This window comes from Pristiophorus japonicus, chromosome 2 (assembly GCF_044704955.1).
Source record: "Pristiophorus japonicus isolate sPriJap1 chromosome 2, sPriJap1.hap1, whole genome shotgun sequence".
NCBI classification, from domain to species: Eukaryota; Metazoa; Chordata; class Chondrichthyes; family Pristiophoridae; genus Pristiophorus; species Pristiophorus japonicus.
In genome coordinates, this window is record NC_091978.1 from 16,503,278 (window position 1) to 16,528,187 (window position 24,910).

Here is a 24,910-nt window from a genome sequence, read left to right on the forward strand (position 1 = left end):
AAAAGGCTTTCGACAAGGTCCCACACAGGAGATTAATGTGCAAAGTTAAAGCACATGGGATTGGGGGTAAGTGCTGACATGGATTGAGAACTGGTTGTCAGACAGGAAGCAAAGAGTAGGAGTAAATGGGTACTTTTCAGAATGGCAGGCAGTGACTAGTGGGGTACCGCAAGGTTCTGTGCTGGGGCCCCAGCTGCTTACACTGTACATTAATGATTTAGACAAGGGGATTAAATGTAGTATCTCCAAATTTGCGGATGACACTAAGTTGGAGGATGCTATGAGGCTGCAGAGTGACTTGGATAGGTTAGGTGAGTGGGCAAATGCATGGCAGATGAAGTATAATGTGGATAAATGTGAGGTTATCCACTTTGGTGGTAAAAACAGAGAGACAGACTATTATCTGAATGGTGACAGATTAGGAAAAGGGGAGGTGCAACGAGACCTGGGTGTCATGGTACATCAGTCATTGAAGGTTGGCATGCAGGAACAGCAGGCGGTTAAGAAAGCAAATGGCATGTTGGCCTTCATAGCGAGGGGATTTGAGTACAGGGACAGGGAGGTGTTGCTACAGTTGTACAGGGCCTTGGTGAGGCCACACCTGGAGTATTGTGTACAGTTTTGGTCTCCTAACTTGAGGAAGGACATTCTTGCTATTGAGGGAGTGCAGCGAAGGTTCACCAGACTGATTCCCGGGATGGCGGGACTGACCTATCAAGAAAGACTGGATCAACTGGGCTTGTATTCACTGGAGTTCAGAAGAATGAGAGGGGACCTCATAGAAACGTTTAGAATTCTGACGGGTTTAGACAGGTTAGATGCAGGAAGAATGTTCCCAATGTTGGGGAAGTCCAGAACCAGGGGTCACAGTCTAAGGATAAGGGGTAAGCCATTTAGGACCGAGATGAGGAGAAACGTCTTCACCCAGAGATTGGTGAGCCTGTGGAATTCTCTACCATAGAAAGTTGTTCAGGCCAATTCACTAAATATATTCAAAAAGGAGTTAGATGAAGTCCTTACTACTAGGGGGATCAAGGGGTATGGTGAGAAAGCAGGAATGGGGTACTGAAGTTGCATGTTCAGCCATGAATTCATTGAATGGCGATGCAGGCTAGAAGGGCCGAATGGCCTACTCCTATGTTTCTATGTTTCAGATGCCCCCAAAAGTACGTCACCATACTCCGCCTGCTCCATGACGACATGCAGGCCTTGATCCTTACCAACGGATCCATCACAGACCCAATTCATGTTCGGACCGGGGTCAAGCAGGGCTGCGTCATCGCCCCAACCCTCTTCTCAATCTTCCTCGCTGCCATGCTCCACCTCACAGTCGACAAGCTCCCCACTGGAGTGGAGCTAAACTACAGAACCAGTGGGAAGCTGTTCAACCTTCGCCGTCTCCAGGCCAGGCCCAAGACCACTCCAACCTCTGTTGTCGAGCTACTGTATGCGGATGACGCCTGCGTCTGTGCACACACAGAGGCTGAACTTTAGGACATAATCGACGTATTTACTGAGGCGTATGAAATCATGGACCTTATGCTAAACATTAGTAAGACAAAGGACCTACACCAGCCTGTCCTCACCACACAGCACTGCCCCCCAAACATCAAGATCCACAGCGTGGCCCTGGACAACATGGACCACTTCCCCTATCTCGGGAGCCTAATATCAACAAGAGCAGGCTTTGATGATGAGATCCAACACCGCCTCCAGCGCGCCAGTGCAGCCTTCGGCCGCCTGAGGAAAAGAGTGTTTGAAGACCAGTCCATCAAAATTGTCAACAAGTTCATGGTCTACAAGGCCGTAGTAATACCCGCCCTCCTGTATGGCTCAGAGATGAGGACCATGTACAGTAGACACCTCAAGCAGCTGGAGAAATACCACCAGCAATGTCTCCCCAAGATCCTGCAAATCCCCTGGGAGGACAGACGCACCAACATTAACGTCCTCGACCAGGCCAGCATCCCCAGCATTGAAGCACTGATCACACTTGATCAGCTCCGCTGGGCAGGCCACAAAGGTCGCATGCCAGACACGAGACTCCCAAAGCAAGCGCTCTACTCGGAACTCGTCCACGGCAAACGAGCCAAAGGTGGGCAGAGGAAACGTTACAAGGACACCCTCAAAGCCTCCCTGATAAAGTGCGACATCCCCACTGACACCTGGGAGTCCTTGGCCATAGACCACCCTAAGTGGAGGAAGTGCATCCGGGAGGGCGCTTTCATCGCCGAGAGCATGCAGAAATCAAGCGCAGGCAGCGGAAGGAGTGTGTGGAAAACCAGTCCCACACACCCTTTCCCTCAACGACTATCAGTCCCACCGGCGATAGAAACTGTGGTTCTCGCATTGGACTGTACAGCCACCTAAGAACTCATGCTAAGAGTGGAAGCATGTCTTCCTCGATCCCGAGGGACTGCCTATGATGATGATGATGGGATATGTTACTGGGCTAGCAATCCAGAGGCTTGGCCTAATAATCCGGAGATGTAAGTTCAAATCCCACCACGGAATTTAACTTCAGTTAATTAAATAAATCTGAAATTAAAAAACTAGTATTAGTAATGATGACCATGAAACTACTGAATTGTCATAAAAACCCATCTGGTGCACTAATGCCCTTTAAGGAAGGAAATTTGGCCTATATGTGACTCCAGACCCAGTGGTTAAGTAGTTGACTCTTAACTGTTCTCTCAAATGGCCTAGTCACTCAGTTGTACCAAACTGCTACAACAAATCAGCACTGTGGGAGTACCTTCACCACAATCTGCAGCAGTTCAATATGGTGGCTCACCACCACCTTCTCGAGGGCAATTAAGAATGGGCAATAAATGCTGGCCTTGCCAGCGATGCCCACATCCCATGAATGGATAAATTTAAACAAATGCTTCGTCTCGAGGTGTTTTGGTTGTTACCTTCAGTAGCTTGGCATGTAGGAGCAGTGTGTAGGCCGCCTCCGTGAAATTCTCGTAGAAGATGTGTAAATCTCGGAGTTTATACAAGTACCTGAGAGAGAGGGAGGTAGACAGGAGAAAGCTGGTCAGATGCTACACAGTGTAATTGATTTTAATGTAATGTTTTGGTCCAATACATATCCACCTAAAGTCAGGAGTATTTTGTTAAGAACAAAGAAATTCTATTTGGCTTAATAGGCCTGACCTTTTATTCATAGATTAATCCCACCTCATGCCTCCTCACCTTAGAATTACATAGAAATATATAGAATATACGGTATTAGAATTACATAGAAATATATAGAATATACGGTATAGGAACAGGGGCCAACTTGCTCAACCAGTTCATTCTGGCGTTTATGCTCTACTCGCTTATCTAACTCTGTCAGCATAACCCTCTATTCCTTTCTCCCTCATATGCTTGTCTAGCCTGCCCTTAAATCAGCCTATACTATTCGCTTCAACCACTCCCTGTGGTAACGAGTTCCACATTCTCACCATTCTCTGGATAAAGAAGTTTCTTTGAATTCCCTGTTTGATTTCTGGTGACTATCTTATATTGATGGCCCCTAGTTTTGCGGTTCCTCACAACTGGAAACATTCTCTCCGTGTCTGCTGCGTCAAAACCTTTCATAAGTTTAAAGACTTCTATTAGGTCACCCCACAGTCTTCGCTTCGCAACAGAAAAGAGACTCAGTCTGTTAAACCTTTCTTGATAGGTATAACCTCGCAATTCTATCATCCTTGTAAATCTTTATTTTTTTGCACGCTCTCCAGTACCCACATCCCTTCTCTCTTCAGAAGTACTTCTAGTTGTCCCTTAAATCCATATATGAGTCATCATGTTGTGAGGTGAGGTGCCTAGCCTGGAGAATTGGTCAGTTCCAACAGCTCCCCTGCAGAAGAACATTTTGTGACAACTGTCCTAAACCTGCCCTTCACAGCTTTCAGCTTGCAAAGTATCAGGATAAGGGGTCGGCTATTTAGGACTGAGATGAGGAGAAATTTCTTCACTCAAGAGGATGGTGAATCTTTGGAATTCTCTACCCCAGGGGACTGTGGAGGCTCAGTCATTGAGTATAATTCAAGACAGAGATCGATAGATTTTTGAATATTAAAGGAATCAAGGGATGGAGACAGTGCAGGAAAGTGGAGTTGAGATAGAGGATCAGCCATTGAATAGTGCAGCAGGCTTGAGAAGCCGAATAGCCTACTCCTAATTCTTATGTTCTTATCAATAAGTACCTAAGAACATAAGAAATAGGAGCAGGAGTAGGCCAATTGGCCCCTCAAGCCTGCTCCGCCATTCAATAAGATCATGGCTGATCCGATTATGGACTCAGTTCCACTTCCCTGCCCGCTCCCCATAACCCTTTACTCCCTTATCGCTCAAAAATCTGTCTATCTCCGCCTTAAATATATTCAATGACCCAGCCTCCACAGCTCTCTGGGGCAGAGAATTCCACAGATTTACAACCCTCTGAGAGAAGAAATTCCTCCTCATCTCAGTTTTATCATGCTCTGCTGCCGAGGTGTATTTACAAATATTGCTCTTGGTTCAACTTCTCTTACATACCTCAACAAATGTCACTTTTCCTACCTGTGAATATTCACTATCTAACCGCACCGATGAGGACTAGCCGCGGCTGTGAGGTGCCGGAGTTAACAGTGCCCGTGGACCTGTGTCCTATTACGGGTTGAGTGTATTCAGGAGAAGACAGAGAAAAATAACACAACAAACCCCGATGTACTGTAATGACAGAATCTCCTGTTTATCATTAATATTATAGTAGTGTCACCGCAAGCATCAATTCGGTAATATAATCAAACACACGAGTGACAGTAATTGTAGGATGTCCTTGGTAAATGCCCGTGGGTCCTCATTAACATCATAAAATCTTTTAGATGGCACAATATGAATTTTAATTCACTGACAATGCATAAGTTTCTGTTCGTGACCTGCTGCAGTCAGCAAACAAAATCAAGGAGTGACCTTCCCCCATTAATTGTTTGTTCTGACAGTCAACATCAGTAATCAGTCAATTTTGTGTTAGCAGATGTTTAACACGACGGCTGTTACTAATGAAATTAAAACCGTAGCGATGTTCAGTTTGATGAAGAGCAGGGCTTCAGGAGATCGGCATCATGTTCAGCAGACTAAAGGCAGTTCACTGCTTCTGAGGGATCGCTCCCTCTCTCTCTGCTCCTCCTTCACTCTCAGAGAGGATAAGCGGTAAGAACATTACACAATTTTAAAGCAAGACTTGACTTTCTTTAGCATCTTTCACGAGCACCGGACGTCTCAAAGCGCTTTACAGCCAATGAAGGACTTTTGGAGTGTAGTCACTGTTGTAATGTGGGACAGTTGGCCATAAACTTAAGCACAGCAAGCTCCCACAAACAGCAATGCGATAATGACTAGATAACCTGCATTTGTTATGTTGATTGAGGGATAAATATTAGCCAGGACACCAGGGATAACTCCCCTGCTCTTCTTCAAAATAATGCCATGGGATCTTTTACACCCACCCGAGAGAGCAGACAGGGGCCTCGGTTTAACGTCCATTCGAAAGATAGCACCTCCTACAGTGCAGCACTCCCTCCGCACGGCACTGGAGTGTCGGCCTCGTCTGCTTAAGTCTCTGGAATGGGACTTCAACCCACAACATTCTGACTCTGAGGCGAGAGTGCTCCCCATTGAGCAACGGCTGACACTGCAGAAAAAGGCTGCCAGACCCAGTAAACCTATCTTTTAACCTTATTTCAGGAGAGGGGACAGTTAAATGTCCCCCATCATTGCTAGATGTGTCAGCTTTGGCACTGTGGTATTGCTCTCGCCTCTAAGTCAGAAGGTTCAAGCCCCACTCCTGCTAATATGTCCTTACTATACAGTATAAATGCACACATAAGAATTAGGAACAGGAGTAGGCCATCTAGCCCCTCGAACCTGCTCAAACGAGGCCCATACTTGAGAGAAGGTCACTCTGTGACCAGTAACCTTTATTAGCCAGCATTGAAGTGATGAAGGTGGATGGAGTTTCCCCTTTTATACCTGAAAGTCCAGGTTAGGAGTTTCTCCCACAAGTTCACCACCTAGTGGTCAATGTTCTCACGGTGTATAACTTTGGTCAGTTTATACATGGGTTACAATGACAGTTAAATACATGACATCACCTCCTCCCCAAAGTCTTATTGGGATCACAGGTTAAGTCTCTCTGGTGGTTTATGCTCCCTTGTAGAGCGCCTGAGTTGGGGCTCCGGTTGTTTGGCGCTGGCCTGAGTGTCTGCTGTTTGCGGTGCCTCAGGCCTGTCCGGACTGCCCACAGTGACTGGGCTCTCCTCCACTTGGTTCTGGTGTTCGGTCACCTTTGGAGGAGTGAACGCTACATCATGTTCTTCCTCTGCTTCTTCTATGGGGTTGCTGAACCTCCTTTTTGTTTGATCCACGTGTTTGCGGCAGATTTGTCCATTGGTAAGTTTAACCAGAATCCTATTCCGCTCTTTGGCAATCACATTTAGGCCCTGTAGCGTAGTTGAGGACAAAGACATGGACATTGACATCAATACATCGCGCCCTCGCATTCTCGTTGTGGTAGTCACATTGTGACCGGCGCCTGCTCTCAATAATTTCTTTCATGGTGGGTTGTATAAGGGATAACCTGGTTTTGAGCATCCTTTTCATTAGCAGCTCTGCGGGTGGGACCCCTGTGAGCGAGTGTGGTCGGGATCTATTGGCCAACAGGAGGCGTGATAAGTGGTTTTGTAGGGAATCCCCTTGGATTCTGAGCATCCCCTGTTTGATTATCTGCATTGCTCGTTCCACCTGGCTGTTTGAGGCCGGCTTGGACGGTGCCGTTCTGACATGGTTGATACCATTTCCTGCCATGAAGTCCAACAATGCTTGTAAAGCACGGGCCATTGTCGCTGACCAATACAGCCGGTAGACCATGGGCGGCGAACATTGCCCGTAGACTTTCTACCGTGGCAGAGGATGTGCTTGAATTGAGAATGTCACACTTGATCCATTTGGATTAAGCGTCTACTACAACCAAACACATTTTTCCCATGAAAGGACCTGCGTAGTCCACATGGATGCGTGACCATGGCTTGGCGGGCCAGGACCAGGGGCTAAGGGGGGCTTCCCTGTGGGCATGGCCCAGCTGGGCACACGTGTTGCACCTGCGAATACAAAGTTCCAGGTCTGCATCTATCCCTGGCCACCAAATGTGTGACCTAGCAATTGCCTTCATCATGACAATGCCCGGGTGCTCATTGTGGAGTTCTCTGATGAACATCTCTCTGCCCAACTGGGGCATGACTATTTGGTTTCCCCATAGTAGGCAATCGGCCTGAATCGAGAGTTCATCCATGCGCCTGTGAAATGGTTTGAATTCCTCAGGGCATGCCCCGTACGTGGCTGCCCGGTCCCCATTCAGGACACATTTCTTGACTGAAGACAATAGCGGGTCTCTATTTGTCCAGACTTTGATCTGACGGGCTGTCACCGGTGAGCCTTCGCTTTCGAAAGCTTCAACAGCCATGACCATCACAGCAGCATGCTCAGTTGCACCCTCGGTGGTGGCTAGTGGGAGCCTGCCGAGTGCATCGGCACAGTTTTCAGTGTCCGGTCTGTGCCGAATTGTATAGTCATAGACGTGAGTGCCCACCTCTGTATGCGGGCCAATGCATTTGCGTTTATGACCTTGTTGTCGGCCAAAAGGGACATTAGGGGTTTGTGATCTGTCTCAAGCACAAATTTCCTGCCAAACAGGTACTGGTGCATTTATTTTTACAGCATATACACATGCAAGCGCTTCCTTTGCTACCATCCCGTAGCCCCGTTCTGCCTGAGACAGACTTCTGGAGACAGAAGCTACCGGCTGTAACTGACCCTTGGCATTCACATGCTGCAACACACACCCGACACCATAGGACGACGCATCGCACGTTAAAACGAGTTTCTTACATGGGTCATATAGCGTTAACAGATTGTTTGAGCATAACAAATTGCGTGCTCTATCAAAAGCCCTTTCCTGGCTGTCCCCCCAGATCCATTTGCGACCTTTGTGTAGGAGCACGTGTAGCGGCTCTAACAGCGTGCTCAATTTGGGAAGAAAGTAACCAAAATAGTTCAGGAGCCCCAGGAACAAACGCAGCTCCGTCGTGTTACGGGGTCTGGGTGCTCTCTGGATTGCTTCCGTTTTTGAACCAGCAGGTCTGATCCCGTCTGCTGCTACCCTCATCCCCAGGAATTCTACCTCTGAGCTAGGGAGACGCACTTCGCCTTTTTCAGTCGCAGACCTACCTGGTCCAGTCTGCGTAGCACCTCCTCCAGGTTGTGGAGGTGTTCTTCTGTATCACAACCCGTGATGAGAATGTCGTCTTGAAAAACCACTGTCCTTGGAATCGACTTGAGGAGGCTTTCCATATTTCGTTGGAAGATCGCGGCGGCCGAACAAATCCCAAACGGACATCTGTTGTACTCAAACAACCCCTTATGTGTCGTGATGGTGGTCAGCTTCTTCGACTTACTCGCTAGCTCCTGGGTCATGTAAGCTGAGGTCAGGCTCAATTTTGAAAAAGGTTTGCCACTGGATAGTGTCGCAAAGAGGTCCTCCGCTCTCGGTAGCGGGTACTGGTCTTGGAGTGATACCCGATTGATGCTGACCTTGTAATCACCACATATCCTGACCGACCCATCCGTCTTGAGAATTGGCACAATCGGGCTCGCCCAGTCACTGAATTCGACTGGCGAGATGATGCCTTCCCTCAGTAGGTGGTCCAATTCGTCTTCTATCTTTTCCCGTATCACGTACGGCACCGCTCTGGCCTTGTGGTGTACTGGCCTGGCGTCCGGATTTATGTGAATCACTACCTTGGTCCTCATGAAGTGCCAATGCCGGGTTGAAATAGTGAGTCAAATTTGTCCAGGACCTGTGAGCATGATATTCGCTCCACAGAGGAAATTGCATTGACATCACCCCATTTTCAGTTCATGACAGCCAGCCAACTCCTCCCCAGCAGTGCGGGACCGTCCCCTGGGACAATCCAGAGTGGCAACCTGTTTTCCGAATCTTTGTGGGTCATGACTACTGTGGCGCTGCCTAGCACCGGAATGATCTCCTTTGTATATGTCCGTAGCTTTGCCTCAATTGGCAATAATTTGGCCTCCTGGCCTTGGACGCCCACAACATGTCGAACTGTTTGATACTCATCAGGGACTGGCTGGCCCCTGTGTCTAGCTCCATTGATACTGGGATGCCATTGAGGAACTCTTTCATCATTATCGGTGGCGTCCTGGTGTGTGAACTGTATATGTGCTCCACATGAACACGCTAAACTTCAACTTCCAGCGATTTCCCCCAGTGTCCATTTGGCCTCGTAGGGCTTACATCGTCCCCGTCCTCCTCGTACATCAACCTGGCTGCAGGCTTCCTGCACATACGTGCCAAGTGACCGCTGACATTGCAGTTTCTGCAGGTATATTGCTGATACCTGCAAGCTCTGGCTATGGGTTTGCCTCCACACCTCCAACATGAGCCGTTGTTAAACAAAAGGTCCATTACCAGTCGATCGTCTCTGACTGTCTCTGTAACTGTCCTTAAGTGCACCATTAACATGTGTTGATGGCCCCATTACTGGCCACATTGTCCATTACGATGGCATGAATCGCCGTTCAGCTAGCCATTGTCTCTGTTGAAATCCCCCTTTGGGTTTGACTACATGCTGGGGCATGTCTGATTGCCCTTGTCTGCCTAGAGAACTGTGTGCCGTGTTAACAATGTTGACTCCCTGGTCGTTTGCCGCATTTGAGCCAAGATTTTTGTCATACATCATTCTGGTCTCTTCCTCCCCTGAGATAAATGTCTGGGCTATCAGAGCCGCCACTTCCAAGGTCAAGTCTTTGGTCTCAATCAGTTTCCTGAAAACCCCAGCGTGCCCGATGCCCTCAATAAAAAAGTCCCGCAGCATCTCCGCTCTGCATGCATCTGGGAACTTACTTAGGCTCGCCAGTCGCCAGAGGTCTGGAACGCTTTGCCCTTCTCGTCACCGGTGCATGTAAAACCGGTGTCTCGCCATGTGCATGCTGCTCGCCGGTTTAAAGTGTTCCCCGATCAACTTACTGAGCTCTTCGAACGTCTTGTCCGCCGGCTTCTCTGGCATGAGAAGGTCCTTCATCAGGGAGTACATCCTGGATCCACAAACCGTCAGGAGATGAGCCCTGCGTTTGTCGACCGAATCCTGTCCCAACCATTCCTTAGTGACGAAACTTTGCTGTAGTCTCTCACTAAAATCGTCCCAATCATCACCAACACAGTACCTCTCTTCTGTGCTGCTAGTGGCCATGCTCGCGTGGTTTAAATCCTAGTTTCTCGGCGCCAATAATATGTCCTTGCTACAGTATAAATGCACACGAGGCCCATACTTAAGAGAAGGTCACTCTGTGACCAGTAACCTTTATTAGCCAGCACTGAAGTGATGAAGGTGGGTGGAGCTTCCCCTTTTATACCTGAAAGTCCAGGTTAGGAGTGTCTCCCACAAGCTCACCACCTAGTGGTCAATGTTCTCACGGTGTACAACTTAGGTCAGTTTATACATGGGTTACAATTACAGTTAAATACATGACAACTGCGATTTAAATGCATAATGTAGGCTGACACTTCTGTGCAGTACTGAGGGAGCGCTGCACTGTTGGAGGTGCAGTCTTTCAAATGCGATGTTAAACCTAAGACCCATCTGCCCTCTCAGGTGGATGTAAAAGATCCCATGGCACCAATGTTCCCTGTAATTATTTTTAGCGCCGGTTGCCCCATTTAAGAGGCCACGCAGGCCGTTGAAAGTAGCGCACATGCGTGGTTTTTGCATTGAAAAACCGGTTGCGAGGGATCCCTGGAGCGCGATGCGGCAGTGCAGCTTACAGGGAACATTGCACAGCAGTATTTTCGGATGAGACGTTAAATCGAGGACCCGTCTGCCCTCTCAGGTGGATGTAAAAGATTCCATGGCAGTATTTTGAAGAAGAGCAGGGAGTTCTCCCCGGTGTCCTGGCCAATATTTATCCCTCAACCAACATAACAAAATAAAACGCAGGTTATCTGGTCATCCTCTCACTGCTGTTTGTGGGAGCTTGATGTGCGCAAATTGGCTGCCCCGCTTCTTACATTACAACAGTGACTACACTTCTAAAGCTTCATCGGCAGTAAAGCTTCGGGACATTCCGAGGTCGTGATAGGCGATATGTAAATGTAAGCCTTTCTTTTTTCTCTTTATTGGCCGTTGTTGAGGGACAATTCTTCGGTCGCTGGTACCTCATCAGAAGTGGTCACTCTTCACCTTTGAGTCTAGAAGGTGGGTGTTGGCAAGCTATTTCAGCATGGGGGAAGATGGGTGGGGAGGCTTGAGTGCCAAGTTAGATCATGCCCTCACTCAACACAAACATAATCTGAGCTGCCTCTCTGCATGTTTCGAGGTCCCACTGGGTTCATAAGAACATAAGAAATAGGAGCAGGAGTAGGCCATTCGGCCCCTCGAGCCTGCTCCGCCATTCAATAAGATCATCGCTGATCTGATCTTGGACTCAACTCCGCTTCCCTGCCAGTTCAACAAACTGTGGGCTCAACAAACTGAGCTTTCAGGGTTAGACGCTTGTCAGCGAGAGGCTTATCTACCCTCACACATGAGGCTAGATCTCGACTTTGTGCGGACTGTGCAAAACGGGCGATAGCGAGCTAGGAGAGATGGACAAAAGAGGGTGCCGACGTGCACTATCACCCGCTTTACCCTGTCACACAAAGTCAAGTTCTACGCCCTAGGGTCTGTAAGATTTTCTTTCCCTTTCAAAGATGAGTTTTCCTCACAGAAACACAGGAACGGGAGAAGGACATGTCACCCTTTGAGCCTGTTGGGAACATAGGTTCATAGGACATACGAACAGGGGAAGGACATTTCACCCTTCCCGATGAGGAAGTAAAGCCCTGACCTGTAACCCCCCCCAAAAGAAACTGTACAGCTGTTTGCCTCAATGCATACAGCCGACGCAGAAATGAAATGAGTAGTGCAGTGCCCACAGTTCTGTAATATAAATGCGGAATAAAAGGTTGAGAACATGCTCTCGGCCATCTGTTTCTAAGCAACAAGGATGGCTGATAATCAATATTACAAAACGGAGGGTTCACTCATTCTGTGCTGGGCCCATCGCCTTGCTAAAGGCCACTTCCAGTAAATGCAGAAAATCTTTCGAGGAAAGATAGCATCTTGTTGAAGCCCCACTCGGAAGATTATGCACATCATCCAGGCTGAGACTCCCAGTGCAGTTCTGAGGGAGCGCTGCATTGTCGGAAGTGTCGTCTTTCAGATGCGATGTTAAACCGAGGATCTCTCAAGGGGGGGGGGCGTAAAAGATCCCATGGAACTATTTTGAAGAAGAGCAGGGCAGGTCTCCCCAGTGTTCTGACCAATATTTATTCCTCAACCAACATCACTAAAAATAATGGCCCTGAATTTCCGGTCGGAGGCGTACGAGAAGAGTAGAAAGAGAGACTTGCATTTATATTGCGCCTTTCACGACCACCGGACATCTCAAAGCGCTTTACAGCCAATTAAGTACTTTTTGAGATGTAGTCACTGTTATAGTGTAGGAAAGGAGGCAGCCAAGTTGTGCACCGCAAGCTCTCACAAACAGCAATGGTTTGATCATTGGTTTTTAATGATATTGGTATCTTTGTTCCATTTTCCTGCTGTGGTTCCGTATCCCTTAATACCCTTGCCTAACAAAAATCTATCAATCTCAGTTTTTACATTTTTGATTGACCTCCAACCGTAGCTTTTTGGGGGCGAGAGTTCCAGATTCCCACTATCCTTTGTGTGAAGAAATGGTTCCTGACATCATCCCTGAACGGCCTAGCTCTAATTTTATAGTTATGCCCCCTTGTTATGGACTCCCCCACCAGAGGAAATAGTTTCTCTCTATCTACCCTATCATATCATTTTATCATGTTAAAGCACCTCAATTAGATCACCCCTTAAACAAAGAATTACAAAGTATTTACGACACAGAAACACGCCATTGAGCCCAACCTGTCCATGCCGGTGTTTATGCTCCACACGAGTCTCCTCCCACCCCACTTCATCTCATCCTATCAGCATATCCTTCTATTCTTTTCTCCCCATTCTAGCTTCCCTTTGAATGTATCTGTGCAATTTGCCTCAATGACTTCTTGTGGTAGCAAGTTCCACATTCTCACCACTCTGCCTAAATGATCTCCTGATTTGCCTATTGTATTTTTAGTGACTATGATCCCTAGTTCTGCTCTCACTCTGAAGTGGAAACGTCTTCTCTACATCCAACCTATCAAACCCTTTCATAATTTTAAAGATCTCTGTCACCCCTCAGTCTTCTCTTTTCTAGAGACAGGAGACGTAGCCTGTTCAACCTTTCCTAATAGGTATAACCTCTCAGTTTGAATCATAGAATGGTTACAGCATGGAAGAAGGCCATTTGGCCTGTCGAGCCCATGCCGGCTCTCTGCAAGAGCACCTCAGCTAGTCCCACACACCCCTGCCCTTTCCCATAGACCTGCAACTTTTTTTCTTTCAGGCAGTGCATTCCAGATCCTAACCACTCGCTGCATAAAAAAATAAATTATTTTACCAATCACCTTAAATCTGTGTCCTCTGGTTCTCGATCCTTCTGCCAATCGAACAAATTCTCTCTCTCTACTCTGTCTAGACCCCTCATGATTTTGAACACCTCTATCAAATCTTCTCTCAATCTTTTCTGCTCTAAGGAGAACAACCCCAGCTTCTCCAGTCTATTCACGTAACTGAAGAGCCTCATCCCTGGAACTATTCTTGTAAATCTTTTCTGCACGCTCTCTGAGGGCTTTCCTTAATTAATCCACACTTGTCCAAGTGACTGTTAATTTTGTCTCTGAATATTGTTTCCAAAAGCTTTCCCATTAATGAGGTTAAACTGAATGATCTATAGTTGCTGGGTTTATCATTTCACCCTTTTTTGAACAAATGTGTAACATTTGCAATTCTCCAGTCCTCGAGCACCACCCCCGTTTCTAAGCATGATTGGAAGATTATGGCCAGTAACTCTGCGATTTCTTCCTTCACTTCTCTCAGCGTCTTAGGATGGTCCTAGTGACTTATTTCATCATCATCATCACAGGCAGTCCCTCGAAATCGAGGAAGACTTGCTTTCACTCTAAAAGTGAGTTCTTAGGCGACTGAACAGTCCAATACGAGAATTACAGTCTTTGTCACAGGTGGGACAGACAGTGGTTGAAGGAAAGGGTGGGTGGGGAGCCTGGTTTGCCGCACGCTCCTTCCGCTGCCTGCGCTTGATTTCTGCATGCTCTCGGCGACGAGACTCGAGGCGCTCAGCGCCCTCCCAGATGCTCTTCCTCCACTTTGGGTGGTCTTGGGCCAGATATTCCTCGGTGCCGGTGGGGATGTTACACTTTAACAAGGAGGCTTTGAGGGTGTCATTGAAGTGTTTCTTCTGCCCAACTAGGGCTTGCTTGCCGTTTGGGGGTTCCGAGTAGAGCGCTTGCTTAGGGAATCTCCTGTCGGGCATGCAGGCGATATGGCCCACCTAACGGAGCTGGTCGAGTGTGGTCAGTGCTTCGATGATGGGTATGTTGGCTTGGGAGAGAACACTGACGCTGGTGCATCTATCTTCCCAGTGGATTTTCAGAGCTGGTGCTACTTCTCTAGCACTTTGAGGTGTCTGCTGTATATAGTCCACATCTCTGAGCCATACAGGACGGCAGGAATTACTACTGCCCTGTAGACCATAAGCTTGGTGACAGATTTGAGGTCCTGGTTTTTAACAGTCTGTTCCTCAGGTGACCGAAGGCTGCACTGGCACACTGGAGGCTGTGTTGGACCTCATCATCGATGTCGGCCCTTGCTGATAGCAGACTCCCGAGGTATGGAAAATGGCTCACATTGTCCAAGGCTGAGCCGTGGATTTTGACAACTACAAGGGAAATGCAGGGAACAGCACCAACCCTTGTACAAGGCCTTCTTTGACCTCACAAAGGCCTTTGACACTATCAACCGTGAGGGATTATGGAGCGTCCTCCTCTGTTTCGGCTGCCCCCAAAGGTTTGTCACCATCCTCCGCCTACTCCACGATGACATGCAAGCCGTGATCCTGGCCAATGGATCCACCACAGACCCATCCATGTCCGGACTGGGGTCAAGCAGGGCTGCGTCATCACACCGACGCTCTTCTCAATCTTCCTCGCTGCAATGCTCTATCTCACTATTAACAAGCTCCTCGCTGGAGTGGAACTAAGCTTTAGAACCAGTGGGAACCTGTTCAACCGTCGTCACCTCCAGGCTAGATCCAAGGTCGTCCCATCCTCTGTCATCGAACGACAGCATGCAGACGATGCTTGCATCTGTGCACATACAGAGGACGAACTCCAAGCCATCGTCAACTCCCTCACCGAGAAATACAAAAGCATGGGCCTTACGCTAAACATCCGGAAGACAAAGGTCCTCCACCAACCTGACCCCGCCACATAGCACTGCCCCCCAGTCATGACTTATCTACTTTAAGTACTGCCAGCCTTTCTAGTACCTCATCTTTATCAATTCTTAACCCATTCAATATCTCTATCTCCCCCTTCATTATGTCCATGGCAGCATCTTCCTCCTTGGTGAAGACAAATGCAAAGTACTCATTTAGTACCTCAGCCATTCCCTCTGCCTCCATGCATAGCTCTCCTTTTAACATAGAAACATAGAAAATAGGTGCAGGAGCAGGCCATTCGGCCCTTTGAGCCTGATCCACCATTCAATAAGATCATGGCTGATCAAGTTTAAATTAATGCAAAATTGTCTGGCATTTTGACAAATCTCAGCCTGAAAACAAACTGAATTACGGCATACATTATGGAGGTGAAATTCCTGTAGCAAAAATGCAAAATGTTTGTTTTTCTCTGAAAAAAATCAATTCATTAAATAAATTGTGGGAATGCACAAGTTGAAATTTGTGATTCGCAAGTATGGTGATTTTGCTAGCAGATTAAACAACAGGCCCTCTTCTGCTTTCCATTATGAGATGGATTTCACCCCATGACGTCTTATGAACTTATTGATATACATACATCGTAAAAAACACAATTAATTGTTCAGTCCCTAATCTTCCCCACCCATCCGCTTCCTGCCCTTTTACTATTTAGATGCCTATAGAAGACTTTTGGATTATTTTTTATGTTAGCTGCCATTCTATTCTCATAAACTCTCTTTGACCTTCTTACTTTCTTTTTCATTTCTCCTCTGAACTTTCTATATTTAGCCTGATTCTCCGATGTATTCTCGACCTGACATCTGTCAGATGCACTCTTTTTCTGCTTCGTCGTACTCTCTATTTGGTATCATTCTAGTAATCCTCCATACTCGAGGCACTATAAGCCTAGTCTGTACAACCTTCTGGAGGAACACTTCCCTGCCGTGTGAAGCGAGCAAAACTGGACGCAGGTCCATCTGGTCCAGCCGTACATAAATGGCCTTGCCGTCCATTTGGATGGAGAGTTCCACGCACCTGTAGCCTAGCAAAATAGCCGGCCTAGTCTACTCAATCTCTCCTGATAGGACAATCCCCCCCATCCCAGGAATCAGTCTGGTGAACCTTCGTTGAACTCCCCCAATGGCAAGTATATCCTTCCTTAGGTAAGGAGACTCAAACTATACGCAATACTCCAGGTGTGGTCTCACCAGAAAGAGTAAGACGTCTTTACTCTTATACTCAAATCCTCTTGTAATAAAGACCAACATACCATTTGCTTTCTTAATTGCTTGCTGTACCTGCATGTTAACTTTCAGTGATTTGTGTACAAGGACACCCAGGTCCCTCTGAACACCAACATTTCCCAGTCTCTCACCATTTAAAAAATACTCTGCTTTCCTATTTTTCCTACCAAAGTGGATAACTTCACATTTCTCCACATTATATTCCATTTGCCATGTTCTTGCCCACTCACTTAGCCTGTCTTTATCCCTTTGAAGCCTCTTTGTATCCTCCTCACAACTTGGATCATAAGCAAACTTGGATATATTATATTTGGTCCCCTCATCCAAATCATTGATATAAATTGTGAATAGCTGGGACCCAAGCACCGATCCTTGCGGTACCCCGCTAGTTACAGCCTACCAACCTGAAAATGACCCGTTTATTCCTACTCTGTTTTCTGTCCGTTAACCAATCCTCAATCCATGCTAGTATATTACTCCCAATCCCATGAGCCCAAATTTTTGTTCAATAACCTCTTTGCATGATGAAAAGCTCTATTTACGCGAGTGGTTAGACTTTGGAATGGATACTGATTTAATAATAACCGTCAAAAGAGAATTAGATAAATATTTGAAGGAGAAGAAATTGCAGGGATATGGGGAAAGAGCGGGGCCTTGGACGAACTGGATTGCTCTTCAAAACAGCTGGTGCAGGCTCAATGGGCCAAATGGGCTCCTTCTGTGCTGTATTATTCTATGATTGATGCTCGGAAATGTCTCTATGTCGGGAGTTAAAATCTCAGCGGGCCTCATCCTGCGAGTTTCTCGCCCGCCCCCACACCTCCCTGCGTCCACCCCGCCCCTCCCTCACTCCCTCCCCTTCCCGCTTCTCTCCGACACCCACCGCTCGCCCGCCACTCCTCAACCCCAATCTGCCCCTGCCCCTCTCTGACTCCAACCATCCCTTGCATCCGCTCCACCCCTGTCCCGGTCCAGCCCTGCCCCACATCCCTCCCCCATCCAAATCTCCCCCGTCCCACGTTCCAATCGAGGCCTTAGCAGGTTTCAATGAAATGAGCTTGCTTGTTATTTTAATGGCGATGTTAAATATACATGGATAAAGGGCTCAACTAAAACAGTAGATGAAGGACCGTGTTAAGTCTTTGAGCGGGTCACGTGTGCGTACCCTAATAACGCGCAAGGACAAAACGTGAGCCTGCCAATGGATGAACGACACTGCATCTCCACAACCCATTTAATACAAAAAAACACGCTTCGTTTAAAGCAGTGGTTTTCCTTCCCCTGGGATTAGGAGGAAAGAATATTATATCAATGATATGTAACACACGTAAATCCCCAGAGCGTCTCATGCATAAGGCACTGGAATGTGAGAGTCTCTATGTAGATCTAAAAAAAAATCATAATTGTAAATTTTCAGAGACCATCTGGTGCTGTAAGCGCAAGCCATTGCCTCATTATCCTCTGCCAGCACAGCTTGCCAATACTCTCCACTGTTTGCAAAATGACAAAATACTTAGCATGAGGGATAAATGCCAAGAGTCTCCAGGGTCCTCGAGATCCAACAAATCCGTCTAGCTGAATGCCTGACCCCAATCCTGCAGTGAGGGACGTGAGACTACCTGAACTACCAGGTGACAGACAAGGTCCATTGCCTCTTTTAAGGAAAAAATGAGAAAAAAAAACACATTTGAAGCTGAAGAAGGCACAGAGCGATGGAGAGAGAACAAAGCAATGTGGTTAGGTTTGCATTGCTCTGGCAGTTAGCTGGTGCGTACACGATAGGCCGAATGGCCTCCATCTCCGCCGTTGTCACAGTTTGCTTTTTAAAATTCATTCCCGGGCGTCGTTGGCCATGCTTTTATTGTTGCCCATTGTCGTATAAGATTCAGAGGGGGCATGACAGGGCAGATGCAGAGAGGATGTTTCCCCTCGTGGGGGAATCTAGAACTAGTTTCAGAATAAGGAGTCTCCATTTAAAACGGAGATGAGGAAGAATTCTTCTCTCCAGGGGTTGTGAATCTGTGGAATTCTCTACCCCAGAGAGCTGTGGAGACTGGGTCATTGAATATATTTAAGGTGGAGATAGATGGATTTTTTAAGGAGAAGAGAGTCAAGAGTTACGGGGAGAGGGCAGGGAAGTGGAGTTGAGGCCAAGATCAGATCAGCCATGATCTTATTGAATGGCAGAGCAGGCTCGAGGGGCCAGATGCCTACTCCTGCTTCTTATAGAAACATAGAAACATAGAAAATAGGTGCAGGAGTAGGCCATTCGGCCCTTCGAGCCTGCACCACCATTCAATAGGATCATGGCTGATCATTCCCTCAGTACCCCTTTCCTGCTTTCTCTCCATACCCCTTGATCCCCGTAGCCGTAAGGGCCATATCTATCTTCTTCTTGAATATATCCAATGAACTGGCATCAACAACTCTCTGCGGCAGGGAATTCCACAGGTTAACAACTCTCTGAGTGAAGAAGTTTCCCTTCATCTCAGTCCTTACCCTAATACTGTGTCCCCTGGTTCTGGACTTCCCCAGCATCGGGAACATTCTACCCGCATCTAACCTGTCAAGTCCCGTCAGAATCTTATATGTTTCTATGAAATTCCCTCTCATCCTTCTAAACTCCAATGTATAAAGGCCCAGTTGATCCAGTTTCTCCTCATTTGTCAGTCCTGCCATCCCGGGAATCAGTCTGGTGAACCTTTGCTGCACTCCCTCAATAGCAAGAACGTCCTTCCTCAGATTAGGAGACCAAAACTGAACACAATATTCCAGGTGAGGCATAACCAAGGTCCTGTACAATTGCAGTAAGACCTCCCTGCTCCTGTACTCAAATCCCCTAGCTATGAAGGCCAACATACCATTTGCCTTCTTCACCGCCTGCTGTTCCTGTAAGCCAATTTTCAAAAACTGATGAACCATGATACCCAGATCTCGTTGCACCTCCTCTTTTCCTAATCTGCCGCCATTCAGATAATATTCTGTCTTCGCGTTTTTGCTCCCAAAGTGGATAACTTCACATTTATCCACTTTCGCCTCTCTGCAAGGGACATACGTTTGTCTTCACTAATCTTTTTCTCTTCACATATCTATAGAACATTTTGCAGTCAGTTTTTATGTTCCCGGCAAGCTTCTTCTCATACTTCATTTTCCCCCTCTTAATTAAACCCTTTGTCCTCCTCTGCTGAATTCTAAATTTCTCCCAGTCCTCAGGTTTGCTGCTTTTTCTGGCCAATTTATATGCCTCTTCCTTGGATTTAACACTATCCTTAATTTCCTTTGTTAGCCACGGTTGAGCCACCTTCCCCGTTTTATTTTTACTCCAGACAGGGATGTGCAATTTCTGAAGTTCATCCATGTGATCTTTAAATGTTTGCCATTGCCTATCCACTGTCAACCCTTTAAGTATCATTTGCCAGTCTATTCTAGCCAATTCACACCTCAAACCATCAAAGTTACCTTTCCTTAAGTTCAGGACCCTAGTTTCTGAATTAACTGCGTCACTCTCAGCCATGATCTTATTGAATGGCGGAGCAGGCTCAAGGGGCTAGTTGGCCTACTCCTGTTCCTAATTCTTATGTTCTCTCCATCTTAATAAAGAATTCTACCATGTTATGGTCACTCTTCCCCAAGGGGCCTCACACATCAAGATTGCTAATTAGTCCTTTCTCATTACACTTCACCCAGTCTAGGATGACCGGTTCCCTAGTTGATTCTTCGACATATTCGTCTAGAAAGCCATTCCTAATACGCTCCAAGAAATCCTCCTCCACCACATTGCTACCAGTTTGGTTCGCCCAATCATTATATAGATTAAAGTCACCCATGATAACTGTTGTACCTTTATTGCATGCGTCACTAATTTCTTGTTTGATGTTGAGAAGGTGGTGGTGGGCATTGTTCTTGAACTGCTGCAGTCCGTGTGGCGATGGTGCTACTAAGTCGCGCGTTTCAGTGATAATGAAGGAATTACGTATAGCCAGTACTTAGAAGTGTACTAAGCAGTGAGCAAGGTAGTTTTTTTACTTATTTGTTCATGGGATGTGGGCGTCACTGGCAAGACCAGCATTTATTACCCATCCCTAATTGCTCTTGAGAAAGTGGTAGTGAGTCACCTTCTTGAGTCCATATGGTGAAGGTACTTTGTCGTAGCGGTTTGGTATAACTGAGTGGCTTACTGGGCCAATGCCAGAGGGCAGTTAAGAGTCAACCACAATCACATATCAGCTAGACTGGGTAAGAATGGCAGATTAGGGCATTAGTGAACCTGATGGGGTTTTATGACAATCTGATAGTTTCATGGTCACCGTTACTGATACTAGCTTTTTAATCTAGATTTATTTAACTAACTGAATTTAATTCCACAGCTGCTGTGGTGGGATTTGAATGCATGTCTCCGGATCATTAGTCCAGGCCTGTAAATTACTAGTCTAGTTACATAACCACTGTGCTATCGCACCCCTGTAATAGACTACAAGAGACATAGACAGGCTGGTGGAATGGGTGGAAACAAGGCAGATGAAATTCAATGCAGAGAAGTGTGAGGTGATACCTTTCGATAGGAAGAATGCGGAGAGATCATACATACCAAATGGTACAATTTTAAAGGGTTGAAGAACAGTGAGACCTGGGGCTTTATTGTGCACAAATCTTTGCAGGAGGCAGGACAGGTTAACAAAGCAGTTAATAAATCATACGGTATCCTGGGCTTTATAAATAGAGGCATGGAGTACAAAAGCCAGGAAGTTATGCTAAACCTATATAAAACTAGTTCGACTCCACTGGAGTATTTTTCGAATTCTGGGCACCACATTTTAGGAAGGACGTGGAGACTTTGGAGAGGACAAGGGTTGGAGAAGCTGGGGTTGTTCTCTTTGAAGTAGGGAAGGCTAAGAGGAGATTTAATAGAAGTGTTTAAAATCATGAAGGATTCAGATAGAGTAAATAAACAGAAACAGTTTCCAATGGCTGAAGGGCTGATAACCAGACACAGATTTAAGATGATTGGCAAAAGAACCAGAGGCGACACGAGGAAAATCTTTTTCACGCAACGAGTGGTTCGGATTTGGAATAGGGTGGTGGAGGATATTCAATAGTAGCCTTCAAAAGGGAATTCGATAAATACTTGTAGAAAAATTTTCAAGGATATGGAGAAAGAGCAGGAGAGTGGGATTAATTGGATTGCTCTTTGAAAGAGCCAGTGTAGACTTGAAGGGCCGAATGGCCTGCTTCTCCGGTGTACTATTCTATGATACTTTGATTCTATATTTGCAAGAAGGATGGTGTTTCACTTGGAGGGGATCTTGGAGGTGTTGGTGCTCCCCATGCTGCTTGCTACTCTTGTCCTTCTAGGTGGTAGAGGTCGCGGGTTTGGGAGGTGCTGTCGAAGAAGCCCTGGCCAGTTGCTGCGGTGCATCTTATGGATGGTACACACGGCAGACACGGTGCGCCGATGGTGCAGGGAGTGAATGTTGAAGGTGGTGGGTGGGGTGCCAAACAAACGGACTGCTTTGTCCTGGATGGCGTGGAGCATCTTGAGTGTTGTTGGAGCTGCACCCACCCAGGCAAGTGGAAACTCCTGGTTTGTTTATTGCAGCAGGCAGAGAGGTTGTGGCGGCAAAGCAAGGCCTCCCACAGGTTTAATGTATTTGGTCACTCTCATAGTTGGACCTTATGCCATTATCATCCGGAGTGTACCTGCACTATAAACAACAGCATAACCTGGGTATTGTCATGGAGTATATCATCTGCTCTGTTGTGTATGGAGAAATTTAAATAGGGGGCACGGTAGCATAGTGGATCTGTTACAGGACTAGTAATCCCGAGGCCTGGATTAATGATCCAGGGAAATGGGATTGAATCCCACTACAGAATTTAACTTCAGTTAATTAAATAAATCTTGAATAGAAAGCTATTATCGTAAAAACTGGTTCCCCAGTGCCTGTAAAGGAAGGAAATCTTCTGTCCTTACCTGGTCTGGCCTATATGTGACTCCAGACCCACAGCAATGTATTTGACTCTTAACTTCCTTCTGAAATGGCCTAACAAGCCACTCAGTTGCATAAGGCAGCTCGCCACCACTTTCTTGAGGATAATTAGAGAAGGGCAATAAATGTTGCCCATGCCAGCGACACTCACATGCCATGAACCAATTTAAATAAACGCTCTATCAAGATGATGCATAGCCTTTGAACAAGTACTTCACTTGGATGGACATGACACAGTTTCACATTGAGAATATACGTTTACCTATAATCCCTGACTTTGTTAAGCAATGGTTAAGCAATGCCTCGATTTCAAAATTCACATCCTTATTTTCAAAGCCCTCATGGCCTCAGCTCATCCACTGCTGAAGACCTCATCCACACCTTTGTTACCTCCAGTCTTGACTACTCCAACGCACTCCTGGCTGGTCTCCCACATTCTACCCTACGTAAAAGTGAAGTGATCCAAAACTCGGCTACACCAAGTCCCACTCACCCATCACCCCTATGCTTGGTGACCTACATGGGCTTCTGGTTAAGCAATGCCTCGATTTCAAAGTTCTCATCCTTATTTTCATGTTATTATAATCCCTCCAAGGCCTCACCCCTCCCTTTCTCTGTAATCACCTCCAGCCCCACGACTCCCCGAGATGTCTGCACTCCTCTAATTCTGCCCTCTTGAGCATCCCTGATTATAATCGCTTAACCATTGGTGGCCGTGCCTTCTGTTGCCGAGGCCCCAACTCTGGAACTCCCTGCCTAAACCTCTCCGCCTCTCTACCTCTCTTTCCTCCTTCAAGATGATACTTTTTACTTATGCGGCTCGGTGTCAAATGTTTATCGCATAATGCTCCTGTGAAGCGCCTTGGGACGTTTCACTACATTAAAGGCGCTATATAAATACAAGTTGTTGGTGTTGTAAATATAATTATAAAAGGACAAAGAGTGTTGAAAAAACAAGCCTGAAAGCTCTATGTCTCAATGCGAGGAGCAGTCGTAATAAGGTGGATGAATTAACTGCGCAGATAGCTGTTAACGGATATGATGTAACTGGGATTACGGAGACATTGCTCCAGGGTGACCAAGGCTGGGAACTCAACATCCAGGGGTATTCAATATTTAGGAAGGATAGACAGAAAGAAAAAGGAGGTGGGTTAGCATTGCTAGTTAAAGAGGAGATTAACGCAATAGTAAGGAAGGACATTAGCTTGGATGATGTGGAATCTGTATGGGTGGAGCTGCGGGAGAAATCGCTAGTGGGAGTTGTGTACAGACCACCAAACAGTGGCAGTGAGGTTGGGGATGGCATCAAACAGGAAATTAGGGATGCGTGCAATAAAGGTACAGCAGTTATCAGGGGTGACTTTAATCTACATATAGATTGGGCTAACCAAACTGGTAGCAATACGGTGGAGGAGGATTTCCTGGAGTGTATAAGGGATGGTTTTCTAGACCAATATGTCGAGGAACCAACTAGAGAGCAGGCCATCCTAGACTGGATCCTGTGCAATGAGAGAGGATTAATTGGCAATCTTGTTGTGCAAGGCCCCTTGGGGAAGAGTAACCATAATATGGTAGAATTCTTCATTAAGATGGATAATGACACAGTTAATTCAGAGACTAGGTTCCTGAACTTAAAGAAAGGTAACTTCGATGGTATGAAACATGAATTGGCTAGGATAGACTGGCGAATGATACTTAAAGGGTTGACAGTGGATAGGCAATGGCAGACATTTAAAGAACTTCAACAATTGTACATCCCTGTCTGGCGTTAAAATAAAACGGGGAAGGTGGCTCAACCGTGGCTAACAAGAGAAATTAGGGATAGTGTTAAATCCAAGGAAGAGGCATATAAATTGGCCAGAAAAAGCAGCAAACCTGGGGACTGGGAGAAATTGAGAATTCAGCAGAGGAGGACAAAGGGTTTAATTAGGAGGGGGAACACAGAGTATGAGAGGAAATTTGCAGGGAACATAAAAACTGACTGCAAAAGCTTCTATAGATATGTGAAAAGAAAACGATTAGTGAAGACAAATGTAGGTCCCTTGCATTCAGAATCAGGTGAACTTATAATGGGGAACAAAGGAATGGCAGACCAACTGAACAAATACTTTGGTTCTGTCTTCACTAAGGAAAACACAAATAACCTTCCGGAAATACTAGGGGACCGAGGGTCTAGCGAGAAGGAGGAACTGAAGA

At 46.5% G+C, this 24,910-nt stretch overlaps 1 protein-coding gene across 3 annotated transcripts in view; it reads right to left on the bottom strand.

The window, feature by feature from the left end:
- LOC139236054 (dedicator of cytokinesis protein 2-like) overlaps positions 1-24,910 on the bottom strand; it is a 1,544,097-nt gene that overhangs the window by 156,022 nt on the left and 1,363,165 nt on the right. For all 3 annotated transcript variants that reach the window (XM_070866795.1, XM_070866794.1, XM_070866796.1), the window contains one exon: positions 2,916-3,006. In XM_070866795.1, the coding sequence (XP_070722896.1) occupies positions 2,916-3,006 (91 nt within the window). The remainder of the gene's footprint in view (positions 1-2,915; positions 3,007-24,910) is intronic.